General features: G+C 45.3%; 5 protein-coding genes across 8 annotated transcripts in view; all 5 read right to left on the bottom strand.

Moving 5' to 3' along the window:
• Positions 1–20: 20 nt before the first annotated feature.
• LOC125772039 (iron-sulfur clusters transporter ABCB7, mitochondrial) lies at positions 21–5,711 on the bottom strand. 2 transcript variants are annotated; one of them, XM_049443360.1, is made up of 7 exons: positions 5,552–5,711; positions 3,516–3,687; positions 2,298–2,421; positions 2,082–2,236; positions 1,854–2,020; positions 604–1,785; positions 21–524 (listed from the first exon to the last, which is right to left on the bottom strand). In XM_049443360.1, the coding sequence occupies exons 1-7, from the start codon at positions 5,678–5,680 to the stop codon at positions 285–287; spliced, it is 2,169 nt and encodes a 722-aa protein (XP_049299317.1). In that variant the 5' UTR covers positions 5,681–5,711; the 3' UTR covers positions 21–284. The 2 variants fall into 2 exon arrangements, with proteins under 2 accessions (XP_049299317.1, XP_049299316.1); XM_049443359.1 differs by having other exon boundaries at positions 2,298–2,694.
• Positions 5,712–5,820: 109 nt separating this feature from the next.
• Positions 5,821–8,453, bottom strand: LOC125772046 (vitamin K-dependent gamma-carboxylase). The gene is made up of 3 exons (XM_049443370.1): positions 8,320–8,453; positions 7,633–8,259; positions 5,821–7,567 (listed from the first exon to the last, which is right to left on the bottom strand). The coding sequence occupies exons 2-3, from the start codon at positions 8,193–8,195 to the stop codon at positions 6,028–6,030; spliced, it is 2,103 nt and encodes a 700-aa protein (XP_049299327.1). The 5' UTR covers positions 8,196–8,259; positions 8,320–8,453; the 3' UTR covers positions 5,821–6,027.
• Positions 8,454–9,513: 1,060 nt separating this feature from the next.
• On the bottom strand, positions 9,514–12,573 carry LOC125772053 (uncharacterized). Its single transcript, XM_049443380.1, has 3 exons — positions 11,699–12,573; positions 10,515–11,615; positions 9,514–10,443 (listed from the first exon to the last, which is right to left on the bottom strand). Exons 1-3 carry the CDS (start codon positions 11,881–11,883, stop codon positions 10,221–10,223), a joined length of 1,509 nt encoding a protein of 502 aa, XP_049299337.1. The 5' UTR covers positions 11,884–12,573; the 3' UTR covers positions 9,514–10,220.
• A 1,707-nt stretch (positions 12,574–14,280) lies between these two features.
• LOC125766909 (myosin regulatory light chain sqh-like) lies at positions 14,281–14,808 on the bottom strand. Its single transcript, XM_049433006.1, has one exon. The coding sequence runs from the start codon at positions 14,806–14,808 to the stop codon at positions 14,281–14,283; it is 528 nt and encodes a 175-aa protein (XP_049288963.1).
• A 2,243-nt stretch (positions 14,809–17,051) lies between these two features.
• LOC125772032 (uncharacterized) overlaps positions 17,052–23,637 on the bottom strand; it is a 28,377-nt gene continuing 21,791 nt past the window's right edge. For all 3 annotated transcript variants that reach the window (XM_049443307.1, XM_049443305.1, XM_049443308.1), the window contains 4 exons: positions 21,931–23,598; positions 19,302–21,665; positions 18,964–19,223; positions 17,052–18,903 (listed from right to left, as the gene is read on the bottom strand). In XM_049443307.1, coding sequence (XP_049299264.1) covers positions 18,662–18,903; positions 18,964–19,223; positions 19,302–21,665; positions 21,931–23,598 — 4,534 coding nt within the window. In that variant the 3' untranslated portion in view covers positions 17,052–18,661. The remainder of the gene's footprint in view (positions 18,904–18,963; positions 19,224–19,301; positions 21,666–21,930; positions 23,599–23,637) is intronic.

Genomic DNA, 23,637 nt, shown 5'->3' on the forward strand with positions numbered 1-23,637 from the left:
AGTAAACGGGGGTGCGCCGGTAGAGTTTATACATATTGTAGTTTATTTGTTCATTTTCACTGTACACTGGACATATCAATCTTCCTAATAAAGTCACCGAGAACTGAAATCGCTTCAATCAAAATAATCACCAATTGATCTACTTCTTCATATCATCAACTGTTCTACTAGTGGAATCTGGAGCCTAAGTGAACATCAGTGGTAGGGATTAAAAATAGTCAACAACGCTTCCCGTTAAATTTTGCACCCTTTGCGGTGGTACAAGCAAACATTTTCTACGCTCGTTACTTTTTCTCCTCAACGTTCGTTTTCTTGCTACCAATATTGTATAACCGATTCTGGGTGTCCCACAGCTTTGTGTAAAGACCTCCGCTTCTTAGCAGCTGATCGTGAGTGCCACGTTGACCAACACGACCATTCTCTAGGACTAAGATTTCATCCGCATCCATCACAGTTGACAGGCGGTGAGCTATGCAGATGCTGGTACGATTATCCGTTGCCCGTGCCAATGCTTGAAGGATGTTCTGCGAACAAAAGAGAAAAGCCGGTACAAAAAATCGTCCAACTTTAATGTTGCTTTGTTATCCCAAGTTTGCTACTCACGTGTTCAGTGATGGAATCCAAACTGCTCGTTGCTTCGTCGAATATGAGGATGGGTGAATTTTTCAAGATCGCTCGCGCTATCGCTACCCGTTGCTTTTCTCCACCCGATAACTTAAGGCCTCGTTCACCAACCTGCGTATCGTACTGTTTCGGCCACTGCCGTATCGAATCGTGGAGATCCGCCATACGGGCAGCATTTTCAAGATCTTCCTGCGATTTAGACAAATCACCATAGTGGATGTTATGTCGGATGGTATCGTGAAACAGTACCGAATCCTGCGGCACAACGGCAATCGCCCGCCGTAAGCTCTGCAGATCCACTTCACGAATGTTTTGCCCATTGATTAGGATCTCGCCGGTGGTGGGTTCGAAGAAGCGGTACAGCAAGCGCACCATCGACGACTTGCCCGAACCGGACCCACCGACAATGGCTATCTTCTTACCGGCCGGGATGGTAAAGGAAAGATCTTTAAAAATGTCGTTACTTTGCGCATACCGGAAACCAACGTTGCGGAACTCGATCGATGCCGTCTCGCGTCGCACATCTAGTGGTGGGGCGTTAACACGACTCTGGATCGCACTCTGGACGCCCATCAGCGTAAACATGGTGCGCATGTCGAGCAGTGCCTGACGCACCTCGCGATACACGCTCCCGAGAAATCCGAGCGGGATGGACAGTTGAAAGAGCAGCCCATTCACCATCACCAGATCACCGACCGTCATACGGCCCTGTGCGATTTCGTTTGCGGCCATCACCATAATCGTACTCAGCGCCACGCTAAAGATGGCATTCTGGCCGAAGTTTAGCAGTGCCAAACTGGTGCTAGTTTTCAGACTAGCGTCTTCGTACTTCTTCAACACCTGATCGTAGCGATTCGCTTCGTACTGTTCGTTGTTGAAATATTTCACCGTTTCGTAGTTGATCAGCGAATCGACCGCCTTATTGCCCGCTTCGTTCTCCGCCTGGTTCATGAAGATGCGGAACTTGGTACGCCATTGGGTTACCGCGAGCGTGTACGCACTGTACACACCAACGCAACCCATCGAAAGGGCAGCATAGGCCATGCCACACTTTATGCCGAGTATGCTTGATACGAGCGCCAGCTCAAACATGGTCGGTACAACATTGAACACCATCGCCGTCAGCACAAAGTTGATGCCTCGTGAGCCACGATCAATCGTCTGGGAGAAGAACAAATTTAAACCATGAATTGAATTGTTTCGGGTTCCCTTTATCTGTCGTACCGTACCTTAGACAGCGCACCCGTTTGCTTGCTTAGATGAAACTGTAGATCGAGATTGTGCAGATGTAGGAACACATTGGTAGCAATTTTGCGTATCGAATGTTGGGCAACGCGTGCAAACACTGCATTCCGCAGCTCGTTGAAACCAGCTGCACCGGCACGTGCAATACCATCTGTGGAAGAAGAACTGCATTAAAATCTCGCAAAACACAGTAAACTTTCTTATGATCTTACATCCTAACAGCACGGATATCGTTAATGCTGAGGCGGCCTGCGGAACCGTATCCATGCTTAACAGGTTCAGATTATCGACGCCCATTTTAAATAGGAACGGAACGCACACATTCAGCACCTTTGCTCCGCCGAGCAAACTCAAAGAAATTAATACCCTAAAAAGTAAAGTAAGGTTCATTTGTTTGCTACAGATTTTTTCCTCTCTACTCATCTTACCGCTTTCGCACCATCGCATCGTCCTTTGGCCAGATGTAGGTCGCCATCGCTTTGATCATATCCGTGGCGGTAATTTCCGGTCCATCGTACGTGCCGATCGATTCGCCCGACGCCGGATGGTGCCCTAGATGGAAACAATGACGAATGGGTGGTGGTTGTTTCGTGAATGGTGCTTGCAGTGAGGGTTGAGATGGGAGGAAGGACCCGTTCGAAGTTATGCTAGGTGGTTTCGCTAGTTGCCCCGTGAGCGGTGATGATGAATGCGATCGATAGTACCGTTCTTGCTGCGCTTGTTGCAGCCGTTGGCGTTTGGGGCTGTCGGGAGACATATCCTTCGATAAACTACTCGCCGGTGAGTCGCTATGAATGGTACGGTTTCCCCAAGATGAAACACCACCTAGCGAGAGGTAGCGAGAGGATTCGATCGTTTCGTTTGATTTTCACATTTCGTTGCCGAGTGCGTAAAATGATCGGCCAAAGGATCATTTCATGTTTGATTCAAAATTTGCAAACAGCAATAGGAAAAAAAAGAGAAAAAGAAAAGAAGTACCAGAGAATAACGTAACACACCCACATCGTAATGCTGTTGGCTATAAACCGACTTAAAAACCAAAACAAAAGGAAAAAAATGATCAAACAAATAACATACAGAGGATACGATCTTCAATTTGTGCATTACGACTCAATCATAAACAGCTGTACAGGACCAAAATTTTGAACAATTTCGTGTAAATGTAAACGAGTTGTTATAGTCTGATCTGGATGACCGTTTAGAGTAGTGTGTGTGTGTGCGTATGTGCCAAAGAAACAGAAATGAAATGGCCATACAAACCGGATGGACAAAGCAACAATTCAAAAAAGCAAAACGATCTTGCGTAAAAACTTTGTTTCGTATGTTGTCGTACTAAGCAACTTATTACAGTGTGTTGTTGTAGGTTAATAACTAACTTATCTCTCACTCATAACACTCTTGCCGGGAGCGGGAAATGGAACATTCAATTTACGTCTGGAAGTCCATTTAAACCTTCCCGTAGTGTGAGAACGTTTTAAAATGTTGCAACACAGCAAATCAATAACAGGATGCATCACGCCGGGTCAGTAATGTGGAATGCGAAAATTTAATGTAAAGTTACAAAACGGTAAGGTGCGTATTAATGTTCTAATTTAACTGAAAGGTGAAGTAGTAATTTGCATACTGCGAGGATCCTTTCGTCTTACCTTTTTTCTTCTTCTGAAAGATATTCAGCAGGGCATTCTCGGTCGCTTGTTGATTCTTCTTCGATGTCGTTTGCGTGCAGTAGCTTCGCCGTTGAGCCCAAGGCTCCATGTTTCTTCTTTTCCGGTTGTCATTGTACCAGCTAGTGACAACGACCGCACTAACATGCAGTTGCTAATTGTAAAGAATGCAGAATAATTGACGTGAAGAAAAACAATCGCATTGCTCAAAAATTACTTTTAATTTTATTTAAAAATACTCCACACTCTCGACGGTACTCTCGGTAAGCGGTCCCGGCAGGACTAAGCTCCGGAAGTGCGTTTAATCCTTCAATGCTTTGTTTGATTTCTAGCAGTAAAAAGTCCAACAATCGAAGTGCAATTGCTCGGATCGGTTCGAGCGGCGGAGTTGCTGCGAATGCGACCGTTTTCATGTGGTGAATGTTACGCTCTACGAACAGTACCGTCAGGCAGACGGCTAGGTTGTGGCTGAGCAGATCGTCCGCAACGAAAAACAACTGTTCGTCCAGATGATGATCGGCCAGAAAGCGATACTTTTCGCGCGGCAAGCGTAAACAGCGCAATTCCGGATCGTGCTTGATGAAAGCATTAATCGTACCGATCGTAAGCTCCACGAAGTCGTCCGGATTTGAGGGAATGAAAAATCCATATTCGAGCAACAATTTGGTGTTGTTGTGTGTACCGTAGCTTATGAAAATTTGTCTACCGGGTCGGTATGGCATGTCGGTGTGAAGTTTGTAGCATAACTCTAGCGGCTTTTCGTTTAGTAATCGATCGCGTATTTGTGCGATCGATAGTGATAGTTCGCTGTTCGTTTTCGTACCACTTTGATGGTTGAAAAAGTCCAGAAACGGTGCCAGTGCCATGGAAGGTTCATCTGCTAGGAAATTTTCAAACAGCGATCCGGACGGTAGAAAGCTGTTGATCATTTTAACTGCCATAGGATCGAGGAAAACGCTGCGTGTGTTTATAACAAAATAAGCCCATTTAAATTTTTCCATCTCTACAGTTAGCTTCCATTCGGGCCGTAGGACGGATTGAATTCTCTCCAAACCGCTTTTTATCTGACCATTTTGCTCCACCATTCTTTGTAGCAATACTTCTGATAGATGGACCAATTCTTGCTTTGTACAAAAGTAAGGATTCGTGAAGTTGGTTGGAAGTGATTGAAGATAGGCGTCCCAACGAGAGCACTTTGTTACACACAAATAAAATGCAAGCAAAGACTGAAAGGGAAGCTTTTCCAGGGATAGAGCACTCTCTTGAATAGCTGTTTCATCGAACATGTTGCGGAAATCATCATCTTGTTCGAGAACATTTAGGCCAATCATGGCATCGTACGGCAGCTCTATGAGGCAGTCTCCGTTTTCTAGTGCCTTCCGTGAGTACAATCCTTTGCCCGTGTTTTCAAAGCTGGCTATTCTTAGTACCGTTTCATTCCTCCATCCCAATCGTTTTAGCCACCGAAACAGTGCTATATGGTCCACACATTCTTTGGGATGTTTTGCGCCTTTTCTTCCTGCGCTGCGTATCGAGGTCATTCCGTCAGCTGTCATTGCGTCTGGCGTTATGTAAGCCGGCAGCTGTTTGCATCCACACGGACGTAATATTTGGCCTTGACCCTGAGGCAGTTTTTGAAGCTCTTTTTTCGCGTTCCTTCTGATAAGAGCGTGGTTTTGGCTGCTTATCTGTTTTATCGGGTACGTGCAGTGTTGGTGGCGATGGTTGGCAGAGAGCGAAAAGATGAATCACGGCTGAAATTGTACACAGATCAACTATCAGTCACAGGTGGGAAGGTTTGGAAGAGGGAATTTAATTTACAAATCATTGCACATCCCGTATCGATTCACTCTCTACCAGCCACCGCCAGCCTCCCGGACACACTATCATGCGCGACTTGGAGCAGCACGGGATTACGCACTACGCGAGAGTACCGTGGACAGGTGGTTCCCTGAACGCCTGCTTCAAGCAGGTTGGAATAAAACGTACGTGAACAGATAAAATCGTACCACACTTACCCGTGAGTGAAGCCGGCAATAGTTTTCACACAGCGGATGATGATTTTTAAACGAAAGTCGTACACCTTCCAACAGGCTGCGGTTCAAATGGGGAGCTTGTTTTGATACGACTTGCAGCAGCGCGGCCATTTTTCAGCTGACGTTTCGCACTGACAGCATAATTTGCAAACATCGCTCGCGAGAGCTGCTTTGACAGGAAAACGATAAGTGTCAACACGAGAACTGGCAGAATTGTTTGTGTTTGAAAATGTTACTAGAAAATCAGTAAAAATTGCCTCACGTAAGTACATTGGCGCCACTAATAGTTAATCTAGTAATTTGTTTTAGAGTCAAAAATACATCGAACGTTGTTTAATCATAATTTTTAAGGTTTATTATTTGAAGCATTCGCGGTGTATGAAATAATTGCAAAACAAAATCACATCGTTATCTCGTCCATTTTCACAACACATATTACACAACGTCTTTCTTATGCACTAACCATCAGCAAACAGTTCCTTCAGGCGTCTTGGCATCGGTACACCGTACAGCTCATAAAGCAACGAATTGCCAACATGTTGCAGAAAGCGAACAAAGTTCTCCCAACGATGCAGCAACTCGTCACCGAGCGGAAGCATAGCCGGGGGGTTTGATATCGCATCTGCCCCATTCCGACTAGCCTCCAGCTCCTTGGTGCGGTTTACGTACGTGTACATATAACAGGATGGTTTCCCACCGATCGTTTCAATTGCATGGAAGGTACCCGCTGGAAGTGATGCACTTTGTCCGGTATGGAGGATTTCGGAACTTTTCGGAACGTCTTCATCCAGAGATGCTTCATACCGAACAGTACCCTGCAGGACGGTCAGTGAAACATTGTACAGATCTTCTCCAACGTAGTTGCGTAACGTTAGACCGGGAAAGTCGGCAATGAACAATACATCCGAATGATTACTCCAGCCAAGAACTTCATCCGTTTTACGACGTATGAGCGTATCGCGCAGTGCGCTGAATTGATGCAGCAAGGGAAGAACCCATTCGACCGGTTCGAACGGAGACCACGGTGCTTGCAGAATGTCCACATTTGGGTTGAATATACGCTGCTGAAATCGTCCATTCATGCTGCACCAAATGTCGAAATAGATGGAAACGTTTGGATGTGCCGGTACTCCAATCGAACTCGGGCCAGTTGCTGTGGTCCATATCTTTGGCGCTTCCTGCTGAATGTTTCGTTCGATGCATCGTGCAAATTGGACGGCCATATCGGCATGTTTCGTCCAACGATCGTTATCGGTAAAAGCGAACGGTTCGACATAATGTACGCGTTCCGGGTTCTGACGATCCACGACCCGGATGCCAATCATGATGGTGTCCCAAGCGTGTACCATCATATCCCACGAGTAACCGTACAAACCATTTGTCCAATTATTGTACCCTTTGGTGAGGAAGTGCGAATAGGGTAGAAAGAGTTGCAGTGAACAGTACGCCAACATGGTCACCATTGTCCACTTACGACGATGATGGTTATGTTTTCTTTTGTTTTCAGGATGTCCTACCCGTTCCCAGCTTTCCTCTTGCGTATGTTCATTCTTTAAAGATATTTGAGCATTGTTCGCAAATAGAATGCTTCGAGGCCAGCTAAAACTGTAATAAAGAGGCAGTTGGGATAGACAGACCCACGGAAACATACCGATGTGGAAGAGCCTAGAATTCATCAGATGAAATGCACTTGCGAAAAGGGTGGCCACCCTGCGCGTAGGGCCGTATATCAGGAAAAACACAACCGTCGTATCGAAGATGCATCCAAACCAATGGACAATTAGTAGATCGGTAAGCTTTGGTCCGAGCAAAGCACGGAATGGGAAAAACACCCAATGATAGCTTAGATTAGTCATTGCATATCCAGATAGCCATTCACGGCATAGCTTTTTTAATCCGGCCACAAAGTAGAGCACAAAGAACTGAAACTTGAGAATGAAATAATTCCAAAAAGGAACCGTTTGCTCTTCGGACGCGGTTTGCAATGCATCAATGGACCTGCAATAAGGGAAAGAAGTGTTTTAGTGGAAGATTCCCCTTATGATCCTAGACTTCCACCTTACCAGCATCGGTTCGCATCGGTGAACAGGAATATTGTCCCGAGCAACCCGTACAGGTAGCTGTGATTGTTCCAGGCGCTTTTATCCAGCAGAAAAATGTACCAATACGTCCCGGTGAAGATGGCAGCGGATGTACGGAAGCGATATCCAAGCATAATGCCTAACGCACCGGCCCACATCAACCCGTAAATGATACCCATTTTCGGTAGCGATGGTGGTGGTTCCATCGAATGGATTAGCGGAAACCGGCAGTCGCGGGGTTCACCCCAGCGAAGATCCAAATCACCACCAGCCCGTTCCTCTGGTATGTCGATTAGCATGGCCAGTCCGAAAAGGGCCCGTGCTACCCCGAGAGCAGCCCCATCGACTCGACGGTACATGCATCGATGAACAAACGCATCGAAGGATGTAAAGCATTGTGCGTCATGTCCGGTAGCGCTGCGAAGGAGCGAGTTTAACCCGCGGAAAACACTGCCCGTTTTAGCATCTTCCGGGTGGTTGATTTTCGGTGCGTTTGTTTGTATTTCATTTGAAGAAATACCACTCGGTCCTTCCGTTGTTGTCATTGAGAGAAGGAATCGGGCCCTGCTGTTGTTATGGCTTGTAGCGCTCACATCTCACCGTATGCTTCTACGATAAGTAGAGAAGATTTTGTACAACACAGCACTAATGATCGTATAGCTCACTTACTTAAAAGTTTTATGGATCAGAAGGTGTAGCAAAGAACTATTTCGTTAAAATTCACGTGCCCAAATGAAGGCAAGAAAGCGTACTATCCGCTCCTTTTATACTGTGTACTGTGTTTATCCCGATTCCTTTGGATGCTGGAGGACACATGCGCAATAAGAGCTATCCGTTAACCCGGAGAAACCTAACGGACAACGTGTATCAATAATGAATGTGAAGGAAAACAGCGTGTTGTGAAAACAAGCTTCAATTTATGTTAAGGATATATTATTTTTATTGCATTAAATATATAATTATTTCTCTTAATTTATCTATTTTCCTTTTGTTTTAGATCTTCCACCACTGCCAATAATAACGAAACCAATCAAAGGCAATGAATCGAATCGACAAGTTATCGTCAACCGTTTTCACACCACGCACAATAGTAGAAACACTTTATAACTTCCCTTACCAAACAACACTTAAGTCACAGTTCGACCAATGCTCAACATTATTATCCGGTTCCCGGGGTACGTCATGTAATTGATTTTTATTATCTTCCATGTTTACGGTCTTGCTCACCTGTTGCCCACCGATTCCGCCGGCTGTAGGAAGTAATACACATTTCCTTCATCTAATAAGCTCACCCAGATCCAGCTTCACGGTTGGCCAATATGTATTGCACAAACAGTAACAACCTTTGCCCGATGATACCCGTGCTAGCTGATTGGCTCCAATAATGATACACATTATTGTCCTGTGTTTTTCGGTTGAGGTTGAACACGATTCGATAGGATTGGTTAGACACAATTCGTCGATAGTAGGAAAGATCATGCAGAAAACATCCATCCCCCACGCCTGGGTGTGATAAGTCCATCTTTCGGAACCGATACATCCCTGTTAGCGCATTTCGGAAGAGCACTAGCGCTACCACTATTACGTCCGCTCGGATTGAATAACTCATGTCCGTGAAGGCAATAAGAGCGACCGCGTGGAAGGAGAGATGCGTCATCATCATCTCAGGTGTACAGCGAAACGAGTAGAGTTAACCGCGGGACTGTTACCGCTAAGATGAGGTCGATGAAAGTAAACAACCCTCGGTGTGTCCACCTCCGCAGGTGAGCTTCAGATTGTGTTGTGTACGATTTTTGGCTGTCGTTGCTTCACCAACGACAACCGGGAATCCCGAAATGGTAGCTTGAACTCTTGTTGCGAAAGTGCCCATTGGTGCTGCAGATATATGCAAAGCGAAATTTTTTGGCTGATGAATGGTCTTATGAAATTATTGTAATTTAACAACAGTCAATGATTAATTTTTTTTAAGATCATTTTTAATTTAAATTTATTGTTTCAATATTTTTAACAACCATTTTTACCGACACAGTGGGTTCATTATTGAAAATATCGCGCAGTTAAATAGAAGATTTAAAAAACACATCGTTAATCGATTGCATAAACATGTGTGAATGGTTTGTGCGAAAACACAATCGAACGCTTTTCCCGCCACTTGCTTGCTAGCGTTGAAATGTGGACTGCAGCAGCGTGTGTGATAACAAAGTAGCCCAACTTTCCCACAGCCAAGCGTTTCCACTTTAAATCACTTTCCCACAACAGTAGGCGCCACATTAGTTACACTAGATTTGGGTAACACTCTCTAAATAAAAAAAAAAAACTGCAGCACCTTCTTTACATGCTTTCTGGTAGGTATGTACATAAACAGGGACACATGTATTTCGTGCTAGTGCCGAACAATAAATAAGATTGCGTATGGAACAGACGAGAGCGAACAAACAACGGAAGCTTTTGTCCTATCTCAACCCGTTGATTGGCACATTATTGTAGTCGTACGGTCTTGCGGTCATTTGTTTTTTTAGTTTGGTTTCATCACTAAACATTCAATGATTCCTTTTGTTTTGTAGAGGTATCTACCCATATTGCTGCTGCTGCTGCTGTTGACCTTGTTCACCGTTACTAAAGAACCGGAAAAATCCACCCCGATGATTGTTCAAGTAGTAGAGAATCTCCATCTCATCCTTCGGACACTTGGGATAGTAAGCATCGCAGCTGTTTGCTCCGATTCCATAACCCAGCAGTGCTGCCCGCGAAAACTTTAACCATGGTGAGCTGTCCGGAACGGCACTGAGAATGCTGCAAAGAAGAGTAGATCACAACTGGATATAGCTCGGTGCGACAACAAAACCCGTGAGTATACTACTTACGTGGACAGTAGACCCCTGTTCACATAGCTACTAAATCCTTGCCCACTGGAACTGCGAGACATCATGCAGACCAGCTTCGGAACGCACTGTAGTTCATCATTTTCGGAAATGTTATCTAACGCTTGTCGTAACTGTCCACCAACGCCACCAAAACTACTAGCGGGTCCTTGGGGATTTGAGAACGCAGTACCGGGGGGACGTGTTGGGGCGGGTGTGAGCGAACCGAATGTACCTGGGGCAAAATTGAAGATACTTTGCAGCACTCCGAGAATACTTTGTGCGTTGGGCGGTTGTCCAAAACCTGAAGAACTGGGTATTTGTTGTTGTGGTTGTGGTGGGTAGAATCCTTGTTGATAAGGATTGTTGGTGTACGGTGAATCTGATGCGTAAGTTCCTGGGTATTGGTACTGGTAAGGATTGTAAGGACCAGTTCCCCCACCGGGCACTGTCTGTTGCTGGCTGTTGTAATAGTTACTGCCGGGGAATTGTGTTCCAATGCTAAACGGATACTGTTGCTTCTGTAGCTCAGGATAGTTTATCATAGTTGGATCATACTGTGCACCCTGCGGACGTGCTCCATTCGGTGTCAGATAGTTGCCTTGCAGCGGGTAAGAATATCGCTGTGATTCTCCGTAGGTAGCGTACGGAGAAAACTGACCCTGTTCCGAACCATCGCCCGCATTGTAGATCTTATCATTCGCTACATACTTGTACTTGTTCTTCTTTCGTTTCGGTTTCTGCTGACTGTTTACCGGAGCGATCGGTGGTGGCGGTGTGATTGTATCGCCACCACTACCCGCAAACTGTATCGAGGCACCGACCGTATAGAACTGATCACTGTCACGATCGCGGTGTACAAATGGTGATCCAGCTGGTGATGAACCTCCGCTAGCTACGGATCCTGTTCCGAAGAAATTATTCTTCACGCCACCGTTAAACGGTGCGGTGTCGGGATTGTCACTGAAACGGACCCTTCCGGAACGCTTCACCTGTGGGTTGATGTGTGTGTACATGGGTGTAAACTGTTCACCGGAGGGAGGATCTCTCGCACTCGCCGAAGGTTCCCGGAACACGAACTGATCCATACCATCCGTTACGAATCTAAGCGGAAACATTGCGTTACATCACAGTCTACCAGCTGTTCCACCGATGTATTTCCTCTCGTCTGTCTAACATTTACTTACCCCGTATCCTTCCGATAGCTGATAGCACTGGCACGATCGGTTACGATCAGCAGCAACAAACACTGCACCACCAGCGGTACCGCACGACGCATCCTACCTTCCGACTTGATCACACTAACCCACTTTCGTGCAGCCACTTCGTGACCGGATACCGATCGCATGTTGACTTCACCGTTCCCGAGCATCGACTGCGCTGGAGTCAATTCCGGTATCGGCCGCCATGTGGTAATACCGGCGCCGGAGCAAACGCTACAATTCTCCCCACCAACAAACCACCATCCAGGACAGCGATGACTTCACCGATCCACACACGACCCACACGATCGTCTTGGGGTTCTCCATACAAGCGTGGCCTCGTGTGCTGTTCGCATTTCACTTTTCACTTTTGCAACCAACGAAGTGTTTTTTTTTTTTGGTTTGCATTTTCGGTGTGGTGGGAGAGCCCAATCTGAATTCCCACCACCATTGCACGTGCGCAACGACAACAACCGAAATAAAGGTTTGTTTTTGTTATGTTGCTTTTGGGGTGCTGTTTTCGCTGCTTTCCCGGCGCTTGGGTGGAAAGGGTGGATTAGCTTTTATTTATGCAATACCTACTACTAATACTTGAAGATCGGGGTTTTTTGTTGTTGTTATTATCTCGAACGTCCAAAGAGCGAAATGGAAATGGCTGGTTCTGTTGGTGGAAGATCGATAAGTTGTTGATATTAGGAGAGGAAAAATGCATATTTTTATTACATTTTCTCAAAGCTTCAATTTTTGGGAATATTTGGTAAAAATATCAAGTTACAGTCCAAAGAATAAAGTTCCCTCCAGGCGGAAAAGCAGATTCTCAATGCTTAGACGAGTTTTTCTCAAACGAGTTTTTAGACGAGTTTTGCAAATCGGTGCCCAGTACTTCTTGGAGGCCTGTATGTCGATTTCCTGAAAATGTTTTTTCAGATATTGTTTGCATAATTTAACAGTAATTCTCTAGAGTGTTTTTTTTATTGGAAAATTATTGACAAAATTTTGCATTCAAAACCCAATTCACCAAATTTTAAACGCAATTCATTTTAATATTCATTTTTGATCATTTCAAAATCTGATTGGGCAAGTGCTGGATTTGAATACCTTCTTTAAAAATATTTTTAATTTTTAAAGATTCTGATAATTTTTTGACGAAACACTATTGGGAAGTAGAAATTCGATTTTCTGTGCCATGCGTTCCTGGACGTAATTCCTAAGCAGGTTTGTGACTCTTGCTGAGCTTTGGTTTTGATTTTACAAATTACGAACGTTTCATATGTTTACTGTTGTGTAAACTTACCAACATATGACTAATTCTAACGAATTCTTTAACATTTTACGTTATAAAAAAACGAGATCTAGCAAAAACATTTCGTGAGATGTGAGATTGTCTCCTATTCCCATCACTTTTCCACCTTTCGTGACGTTGTGCAATTGCAGAACTCAACGCAACGCAACGTACCGGCAAGAAGTCGTAGTTCGCTCACAGCTGTTTGAGTAGTGAAAGTGGAAACAAATTTAACTCACCTATCATGCAGGAAGGGACACACTGCAAAACTGCATTGCACCGTGATCGGAAGCTAAACACAGCCGCGAGATGATGTTGCTGATCATGCGGAAGCTAGCTACTAAAAGTCGTTGTGCATAGGGTTTAATGATTATTGGGCTGTTGCGTTGATCGATGATACTATCATTAAGCAATTTATCTTTTACTAGGCTTCACATGCGGAAGTTTCCGCTTATCTGCAGAATGGAATTTTGCTGGTTCAATAAGCAGCTTCTAATTTGTAATACTGGAACAAACGCAACATTTTTATCACAAGAAAGCCCAGCATTTCACATACCGAATTTGCTTTTTCTTGAAAAAAGCGTGTTGATTCATCTTGTCGCGCGCACCTTTCTACAGATCCGTAACGTTTTACTTTCTTCCATGCGGTACACCGCGTCTATCTACCCCGCGTTTTATCCATAACACCTTCATTGATCTTGCGGTTCGTTGCGCTTTCGTTTTCTTTTCAATGCCAGTCGGAAACGAAATTGCCCCCGCATCCATTGCTGCGCTATTAGTAATGCTCATACCCGCTAGTCGCATCTCGGCAGCATCTTTAACCGACCCAATGTCCCAATGAATATGCATTCGGTTTCCCTGCAGGGGGAAAGGCAGCGTTACGGTGCGTAACGATGGTACCGGCATATAAAGGAAATGATGAAAATTGGGGAGAAAAAAAAATAAAGCTGTGTTTAAATAAATCTCAATCACACGAGTAGATAAACAGTAGCCCTCGCGCACCCGAACTCATGTGCGAGTGCGTTTTTCGAAACCGGGTGAAACCGGGCACACAAGTGTTTTACGGTTCGCTGGACGCTGTTCCAAACCGAGTGTTAGCAGATTCGCACTACCGACCTCAAAACACTTGGCAATTTGCTCAGATTTGAGCAGAGTGCAAAAACTGTTTCACCCACTTTTCGGCGCAATTTGAACTTGAAACAGTGAGTGAACTTTGTGATTAATGAGACGCAACTCTTGAATTTGAACTTCTTTTATTATTGAGTTTGAAGCGCAGCAACTTTGTCTAGCTGTTATTCTGGCAATTCTGGAACATCCTCGTGAAAGCATCATACTCCAACCGACCATCTTTGAACGTCATCCGGGAGAAGATTTCGTCCACTTCCGTATCCGTTAAACGATGCTCACCTTTCGTGACTAGCAAATCCCGCAATTCTTGGGCATTCACCGTTCCCATGTTCTCGATGTCTATACATTGGAAGGCGTTTTTGATTGTTTCCGGTGTATCTACTTCCTTCAGCCTCTGCGCAAACAATGTAAGGAAGAGCGTTTGGTTAAGCCCGACACCGCAGGCATCACTTAGCATCCCGTCTAGTTGTTTCTCTGTCGGTGCACTATCATTCCACAGGGTCAGCATGGTGCGTACATCCTCCCTCTCAATCACACCTTTGTTGTTCGTGTCGATTAGACGAAACAATTCACACAGTTCGGTTATTTGATGCTGTGGCAGATTATTGAGCGGATTGGATGATGTGCGTTTCGTAACTTTTTTAGTCTTGTGCTGTTTGAAGCGATTGGAACCCAACGATGCCATGACGGACTACCACTGCACAATTATTAAAACGTAATTTGATCGACTTCTTCGATGTCTGCAACGATGGCAAGCCTACTGAGCAGTATCTGAGCAACTAGTGAAGTACAAAAAGGATGAAATGATCTTCAATGCCTACTTCTGCTACTTCAATGCCTACTTGATAGGGAAGAAACACGGGCGCTACCGAACTATTTTTTCTTTGGACAGCAAACATTAAACTTCTGCCCTTTTTCTTTTTCTACATTTATTGAACAGGATTGTAAGATACGTTACAGCTTCGTGTATATAGTTTATATGTATGTGTACATTTTTGCAAATGGAACAAACATGCCATAAGTGTCTTTGTTTTTGCCAACCAGTTTCAAAGCGGTCACAGTTTTTAGAACAATTCAACAACAGTATATGCTGTGCTTTATAATCATTTAAAATATTTTGATATTAACGATTTTTTTTGTTTTGCATTTGGAAGCATCATTTTGTGAAGATCTTTTCGCCTGAACGAATGAATGCGAAGTTTGGAAAACATGGTATTGTTACAGTTATAAACACTTTTAAAATTAATGTTGTCATTTTACATTAAATTGATACGCATTGATGCAATCGAAAGAGATTATGCAAGGCGCTTTGTTTTACGCCAAAAACCATGTAATTGTTTACTGCGTGGTGAGTTTTCATACTCACTGTTGTAGTTGTAAATATGATAAGCATTACAAGAACTGTATAAGCATTTAATACGTTAAGCATTTGTGGTTTTGTGTGTATATCTCATAAGCGCAGTTGATGCAGCATTCTCCGGACAAATACTAACAACGATGTAAATTGTATAATATATATATGTATATAAGTATAACCATGCGCCTTCTGCACAACTATTTTTCCCCCATTATGATTGTGATTTCACATCGCATGAAATGGATGATGAGATCTCCTCTTTTTGTTGTTCATTTCACCTCACAAATATTGAAATTTTGTTTATTTTCCAGTTTTGCTTCATCGATGGTTTCCGTTTCGTTTCTTTTCAACAATTAGAAGTTCATATTTGACTCTTTTGCTTTTGTTTTAAATTTTCCATCATTATTTTCTTCATGCATGGCATACAATGTTATAACATAGTTTTTTTTCTCTATCGAGAGTGCATGTTTTGCATGATAAAATAGGGATTTCTGTCGTCTTTTTTTGTTGTAAAAACCAACTATTGAAACAATGTTTCATTTGAGATGTGTTTAAGGTTGTAAGCATAATATTTTTGTTTTTCATGTTTTCCGTCTCCACTGTTGCATCGACGTTTTAATTGTTTTATGCAGTATTTTGGTAAATAGACACATCGGTTAATGGGTGGTGAAAGTTGTCTTTCCAACAAACATTAAGGATTATGAACATTTTGCTACGGTGTTGTTCTCTAGTTTGTTTGGCTTGGCAAAGTTTAGTAAACGGAACATTTTTTATTTCTTCATAGTTGCTTATATTTGTGTGATGCTATTTATTTGTTTACGATTAGTTTCCCCACCCCTTTTAATACCCCACCAATCGCTTAGTAATATATTCAATCTTATCCTTTTCCACGCTAATTATTGTCATAACACGTCCACATTGGTACCGCTAATATCCCTTCGGGATTTGAATTTCTCGACTCGTAACACATGTGTTTCTTCACGCTTTACTCGTCTGCGGATGTCTTTATTCCCGTGCGTGCCCGAGAGTGAATGATTTAGTCAAAAGCACACCCACAGCTTGAGCTGAGCATGAAGAAGATGGTCAAAACCATTAACTGGAAGATTTGCATTCCTTTATGATTGGGATCAGTTGTTCAGTGCAACACGTTCGTAACGTTCTTAGGCGATCCGATGAAACGAAACGTCCTGAATGAAAGTGACTACAATACAAACGGACGTGTGTGTGTGTGTCTATATAATTTGTCTAATTGACTTCAAAAGGCCGGATATATATGTGCCGGCCTTGCCGGATGGTTTTTTTCCCACGGGTGTTTTCATACACTACGGTAGATGCATTAATCTTTCACGAATGTCATAGAATGAATGGTGCCTTGGAACTCACAAATTGATATAGTTTTAAATTTCCGATTCATACCGGAAGGGTGGTACTGGGTTACAAGATACACACAGGTATAGTTGAGGTAAGATTTACGGTGCGTTGTGTTAAAGATTCATTTCCTCCTCGATCGTGTATGGTTGTGATAAATTGTATGGTAATGATCACAGATCGTGAACGAAATAAAAACAAAATAGAAAAAAAAGAAATATAGTATATTTTCTAGACTAGCTTTCGAAAAAAATTCGTGTAGGGGCTGTAGAAAACGGAAAATATTTTGTCCAAAAAAACAACAAAAACGGCATTAACATTCTCTAGTATTTTGATATTATTTTAACGCGCACTAAGCAACCTATAACACAGATCTCGGATGGTACAAAAACGGGATACGGCACTCATTTTTAAACTAGCGCGCCTAAAAGCTTAGCTTAAATATTTTATCGCTGCCATCACCGTTGGACAGTCTCACCCCCACTTAAAGGTAAAAGTAAAACAAACAACAACAAAATATGAACAATTTGTTCTCGAGTAAAAATCGACACTTCCTTCCCTTAATACAATAACATTTCCTTACATCTCGTGCACTGAATTACATATCTCGAGCGCATCAAACACACCAATCTGCATGATATGCGTCATGTTGCGATTGGAGTGTGAACTGTTTCTTTGAACATGGCGCGAGCTAAGCGAGAACACGTGTTCACACTGACGTACACTTCTCGCCATGGCTATAATAGTGCTTAAGTGCACCGATGTGCTATGTAATGAAGAAAATAGAAATAAATTAATCCCCACATTTCACTTGCTTATTAACCAGAGACATTACAACTCTTCTGTCTGTAGACCCGTCGCTTTGCCTAAACCTAAACAACAAAACACTAAGATCAAGCATCTCACCATTTCATGGTTAGCAGGTTTTGACATGGGTGGATTCGATTTCATTCTACGACTATGTTCGCTTTTGCCTGTTTTGTTTTTGCCTATTTAAATATGGTATCGTTTGATGTGTTAGGAACGCAAATTATTCCTTAAAATGCACTCTTTACGGGCGGTCGCTACGATATCGATACGGGCGGTGACGGACGAACTATTGGCTGGATAAAAAACAACCTGTACACTAGGATGCATGTTATAAACAAAAAAATGCACGATTTGCACAGAAACTGAACAGTGTTGCAATGCATTCGCTAAGCTGCGTGTGTGTATGTGTATATATATAAAGCACAGGAATGACGAAGTCAGAAAGTAATTCCATGTCTCACTTTCGTTTTATAATAATTTCTTTGATAATGTGCGCGTCTGGTTCGCCGTCACCGCCATTTCCCTTGCTTGCACTCTTTGTTGTTCTTTACTCCTCCCTCTTTCACAGAACGATACAACTGTAATAAAAGATACTTGGTACTTTAAACCATTACAAGTACAAGCTGTTCCTTTGCTATCCTTACTATTACAGACCATTGTGCGCAGTATCATACTTATCTCGGAACATATTTCAACGTGCTTGGCCGCTTCTGCTACTGCCTGAGCACGCCGCAAAGAATAGAAGCGAAAGCCATCGGAAGGCGCAGCCGACAGTAACAAGTAAGAAATAAATGTCACTCGTTGCATCGTAATAAATATGCCACACTAGGCTCATTTCTAAGTAACCGAGTCACAAAAGTGATCAAGTAGAAAGCCTCCTGGTTAAAGGAGTTCCTCTTCCTTGCATTGTTCATGATTCGTTCTCTTGTTGTTGGGCTGTTGGGTTAATCGCACGTACACTTCCCCACGTTTGACGAAACGCGTTCGCTTCGTTGCGTTTCGTTTAGGCGTTAACAGCGATCGGTGATCGGGTGGTATCGATGACACCGCCCGGACCAGGAAGGGCGCTCGGTTTGCCCATCAGATACGTATCGATCTGTCTAGCAGCTTGACGTCCTTCGGTAATGGCCCATACGACGAGCGATTGGCCTCTACGACAGTCACCGGCAGCGAAAACCTTTGGATTGGCCGTACCATACATTCCGACGGAGGTTTTAATGTTTCCTCGTCCGTCCAGTTCCAGATCTAAAGAAAAGATAAAAATTACTTTCTTCGTCATACACGCATGGTCGGTCTTTCACGTACTCATCTCAGTAGGTGCTTGTTTCTCCGGACCCAAGAAACCCATGGCCAGCAGGATCAAATCGGCAGGATAGTATTTCTCCGATCCAGGCACCTCCTTCATGCTCCACTGACCGGTGGGCGTTTTCGTCCATTCAACCTGGATCGTGTTAACGCCCTTAATGTTTCCATTGCCATCGCTGACAAACTCCTTCGTTGTGGTTGAATACTGGCGAGGATCTTTGCCCCATTTCACACGCACTTCTTCATGACCATAGTCGACACTAGAGAAATATAAAAAAAATCGTTTAGAATGTTAATACAATCAAGATCTTAAATCAGCCCAACCTAAGAATACATACCGGAAAATGCGAGGCCATTGTGGCCAGGGGTTATCCTGGGCACGCTTCTCCGATGGAATAGGTAAAATCTCAAATGTGGTGATCGTTTTAGCTCCCTGACGCAACGAGGTTGCGATACAATCGCACCCGGTGTCACCACCACCGATCACGATCACATCCTTGCCTTCGGCAGAAATCCAATCCGGTCGTGCACCGTTCAATTTCTTTTGGCTCGCTTCCAGGAACTCCATCGCAAAGTGAATACCCTTCAACTCACGGTTCGGCAGGTTCAAATCACGGGGCCAGGTAGCACCGGTCGTAAACAGAACGGCATCGTATTCCTGCTCTAGCTGCGAACCCATCACATCACGCCCGATGTGTACGTTGCAGCGGAACTCGATACCTTCCGCCGTCATCAAATCAAGACGACGCTGTACAACCGCCTTTGATAGCTTCATCGTGGGAATACCGTACTGTAGCAAACCACCGGGACGATCATTACGCTCAAACACCGTCACCTGATGACCGGCCTTATTAAGCTGCTGTGCAGCTGCCAAACCTGCAGGACCCGAACCCACGACTGCTACACGTTTGCCGGTGCGCATGCTTGGTATCTGTGGCGTTATCCAACCCTGCTCGAACGCATGGTCGATGATCGCACACTCGATGTTTTTAATAGTGACGGCCGGCTCGGAGATGCCGAGCACACAGGCACCTTCGCACGGAGCCGGACAGACACGGCCCGTAAACTCGGGGAAGTTGTTCGTCTGCAGCAGCTGATTAATGGCCTCGCGCCAATTACCATTGAACACCAGATCGTTCCACTTCGGTATGATGTTTCCGAGCGGGCAACCGTGCGAGTTCGACTGACAGAATGGTACGCCACACTCCATACAACGCGCAGCCTGCACCTTCAGGTGCGAGCGTACGTGCGGAAAATTGAACACCTCCTTCCAGTCCTGCTGACGTTCGGCTGCGTTGCGGTAAACGGAAGTTTCGCGCTTATACTTTATGAAACCACGCGTCTTGTCCAGCACCTGGTCGAGTTTCTTCTTTGCCAGCTGTCCATCCTGAATCGATTCCTCGATATCCTTTACCTGCGGTTCCTTCGAATGCCCGTTGGCTGTGATGGCCTTGGCCACCGTTTTCTCCTTCAAAGCATTCAGTGCCTTCTGATACTCGTGCGGGAATACTTTCACAAACTGTTGGCATGGTTCGGGCCACTTTGAGAGTAACTCCTTCGCCACCTCAGACCCGGTCTCGTTGACGAACTCCTGCAGCAAATCCTTTACCGTTTGGCGATCTTCATCCAGCTCGAGTCCTAGCAGCTCTACCATGCCCGGATTCACCTTCGAACGGAAGGTTCCATCCACGTCAAGTACGTACGCGATTCCACCTGACATGCCGGCAGCAAAGTTACGCCCGGTCAGTCCCAAAATGACCACCATACCGCCCGTCATGTACTCGCAACCGTGATCACCGACGCCCTCCACCACGGCCGTTACTCCCGAGTTGCGCACACAGAATCGTTCGGCCGCAATACCGCGGAAGAAAGCACGGCCCGAGGTAGCGCCGTACAGACACACATTGCCCACGATCACGTTCAAGTGCGATTCGAAGGTAGTGCCCTCCGGTGGTCGAATTACAATCGTACCTCCGGAAAGGCTTTTACCGACGTAATCGTTTGAGTCACCTTGCAGGGTCATTTTGACACCCTTCACAAGGAACGCACCGAAACTTTGACCGGCCGATCCGGTCAGGTTGATGTTGATCGAGCGCCCTTCCGGTAGACCCGCGTCGCCGTAACGTCGTGCGATCTCATAGCTAAGCGTACTGGAGAACGCACGCTCCTCATTGTTGATCCTCATGTCAATCGTTTTGTGTGTCTCGGTGCCCTCAATGACACCCATCGAGCGATTAATCAGCTCGTTATCGGCACGCTTCTCCAGCACAAAGTCCTGCCGCAAAGATCCACCCACGATGTTCGTACCGGGACGCAAATCCAACGCACTCTTCAGCAACATCTGCAGGTCGAGCAGTGATGCCTTGTGCGATACGGTTTCGCGCACCTTCAGCAGATCCGTACGACCTATCAGCTCTTGGAAGCGGCGCAGACCCAGATTGGCCATGATTTCGCGAATTTCCTCTGCAAGCATGAAGAAGTAATTGATCACGTGTTCCGGCTTGCCAGCGAATTTGGCCCGCAGCACAGGATCTTGAGTTGCAATGCCAACTGGGCAAGTGTTCAAATGACACTTGCGCATCATCGTACATCCCATCACGATCAATGGTGCCGTACTGAAGCCAAACTCGTCGGCACCGAGCAATGCTGCTACAACGACGTCGAAACCGGTACGCAACTGTCCATCAGCCTGAACGACCACTCTGGAAAAATGGAAGTAAGAAAGATAATATACATTTCTTACGACACATTTACTGTGATATATGTACAGTCTTTTCGAATTCCAGTGGTAAATTTGAAGCCATTTCTAAATTCCTTTCAAGTTGAAGTGGAATATGTACAAGTAGATGTGGAATCTTTTTTACTTTATCATATAGGTCAGTTCTACAAACAAAATGACCCCTGGAAATGGTTCCCAATTAATCATTTATACTCGAAAAGACTGTACAGTTATTAGTTCTATCTTACCTGGAACGAAGGTCATTCAGCACCAGCACCTGATGTGTTTCGGCAATTCCCAACTCCCACGGTAAACCAGCCGATTTAATACCGGTCCAGCTGCTAGCACCAGTACCACCATCATGGCCAGAGATAACGATATGTTCCGCTTTGCCCTTCGCAACGCCGGAAGCAACCACACCAACTCCCACCTCTGACACAAGCTTCACGCTGATACGTGCCTTGGGATTGGCACACTTTAGATCGTAAATCAACTCGGCCAGATCCTCAATCGAGTAAATGTCGTGATGCGGTGGTGGTGAAATCAAACCCACACCCGGTACCGAGTGGCGCGTGTCTGCAATATCCTGCGACACCTTGTATCCGGGTAACTCTCCACCCTCGCCTGGCTTTGCGCCCTGAGCCATCTTAATCTGCAGATCGTCGGCATTTGCCACGTACGCAGCCGTTACACCGAATCGACCCGACGCAACCTGCTTGATGGCCGATCGACGATTATGCTGCGGATCCTGATTCATATAACGGTCAGCATTCTCACCACCTTCACCTGTGTTGCTTTTGCCGCCGATGCGATTCATTGAGATCGCCAAGGTGGCGTGCGCTTCCAGCGAGATACTACCAAAACTCATTGCACCCGTGGCAAATCGTTTTACAATCTCGCTGGCTGGCTCCACTTCAGACAGCTCGACGCGCGGACGTCCCTTCACAAACTCCAGCTGACCACGAAGCGTACACAACTGCACACTGCGCATGGTCGTATCGCGGAACGTACCGTACGCACCCTTGCTTTCATTGACGGCTGCTTCCTGAAGTGCCGCAATCGCACCCGGCTCGTTGATATGACCTTCTCCACCAGCACGCCAATGGAATTGACCGGGATTGCGCAGGATCTTTGCGTCGGTATGGTTTGTGCCGTGCACTAGCTCGTGACGTTCGAGACCTTCGCGTGCCAAAACCTCCAGCGTTACACCGCCAATGCGCGACTGCGTACCACGGAAGCACAAATCGATCACATCGGCACCCATACCGACCGCCTCGAAGATCTGCGCACCTTTGTACGATTGCAGCGTCGAAATACCCATTTTGGCCATCACCTTCAAAATTCCGGTCTCGACAGCCGTTGCATATGCACGATAAATCGCATCATCGGTTAGGGCAGGATCTAGCACACATTCGTCGCGTAGCGCTCCTGCCATCTCGAATACGAGATAGGGACAGATTGCGTCGGCACCGTAGCCAAGCAGGACGCAGATATGGTGCACCTCTCGCGCTTCTGCCGTCTCCACGATCAGGCCCACCTTCATACGCTGGCGCGTTTCGATGAGATGATGATGGACCGCACCGAGGGCAAGCAGGGACGAGATTGGTGCCCGTTCGGCACACGCGTTACGATCCGACAGCACCAGCAGCTGGTAACCATTCTGGGCAGCCGTGTACGCCTCGGTACAGATGCGTCGCAACCCGTTTATGTAACCCGGTGGACCCTCGTTCGCTGGGAATGTAATATCGAGAACCTTAGTTTTCCATCCGCGATGCTGGTTCCGTTTCAGAACGTCAGCATCCGGAATGCTTAGGATCGGATTATCCAACCAGATGCGATGTACCTGCGAGGGTGAGGCCACTAGTAGGTTTGCCTCTGGTCCGACCGGACATTGTAGGGACATGATGATTTTTTCACTGAAAAGATCACAAGCAAAGAATAATGTACAATTTGCT

Source organism: Anopheles funestus, chromosome 3RL (genome assembly GCF_943734845.2).
Source record: "Anopheles funestus chromosome 3RL, idAnoFuneDA-416_04, whole genome shotgun sequence".
Classification (NCBI taxonomy): domain Eukaryota; kingdom Metazoa; phylum Arthropoda; class Insecta; order Diptera; family Culicidae; genus Anopheles; species Anopheles funestus.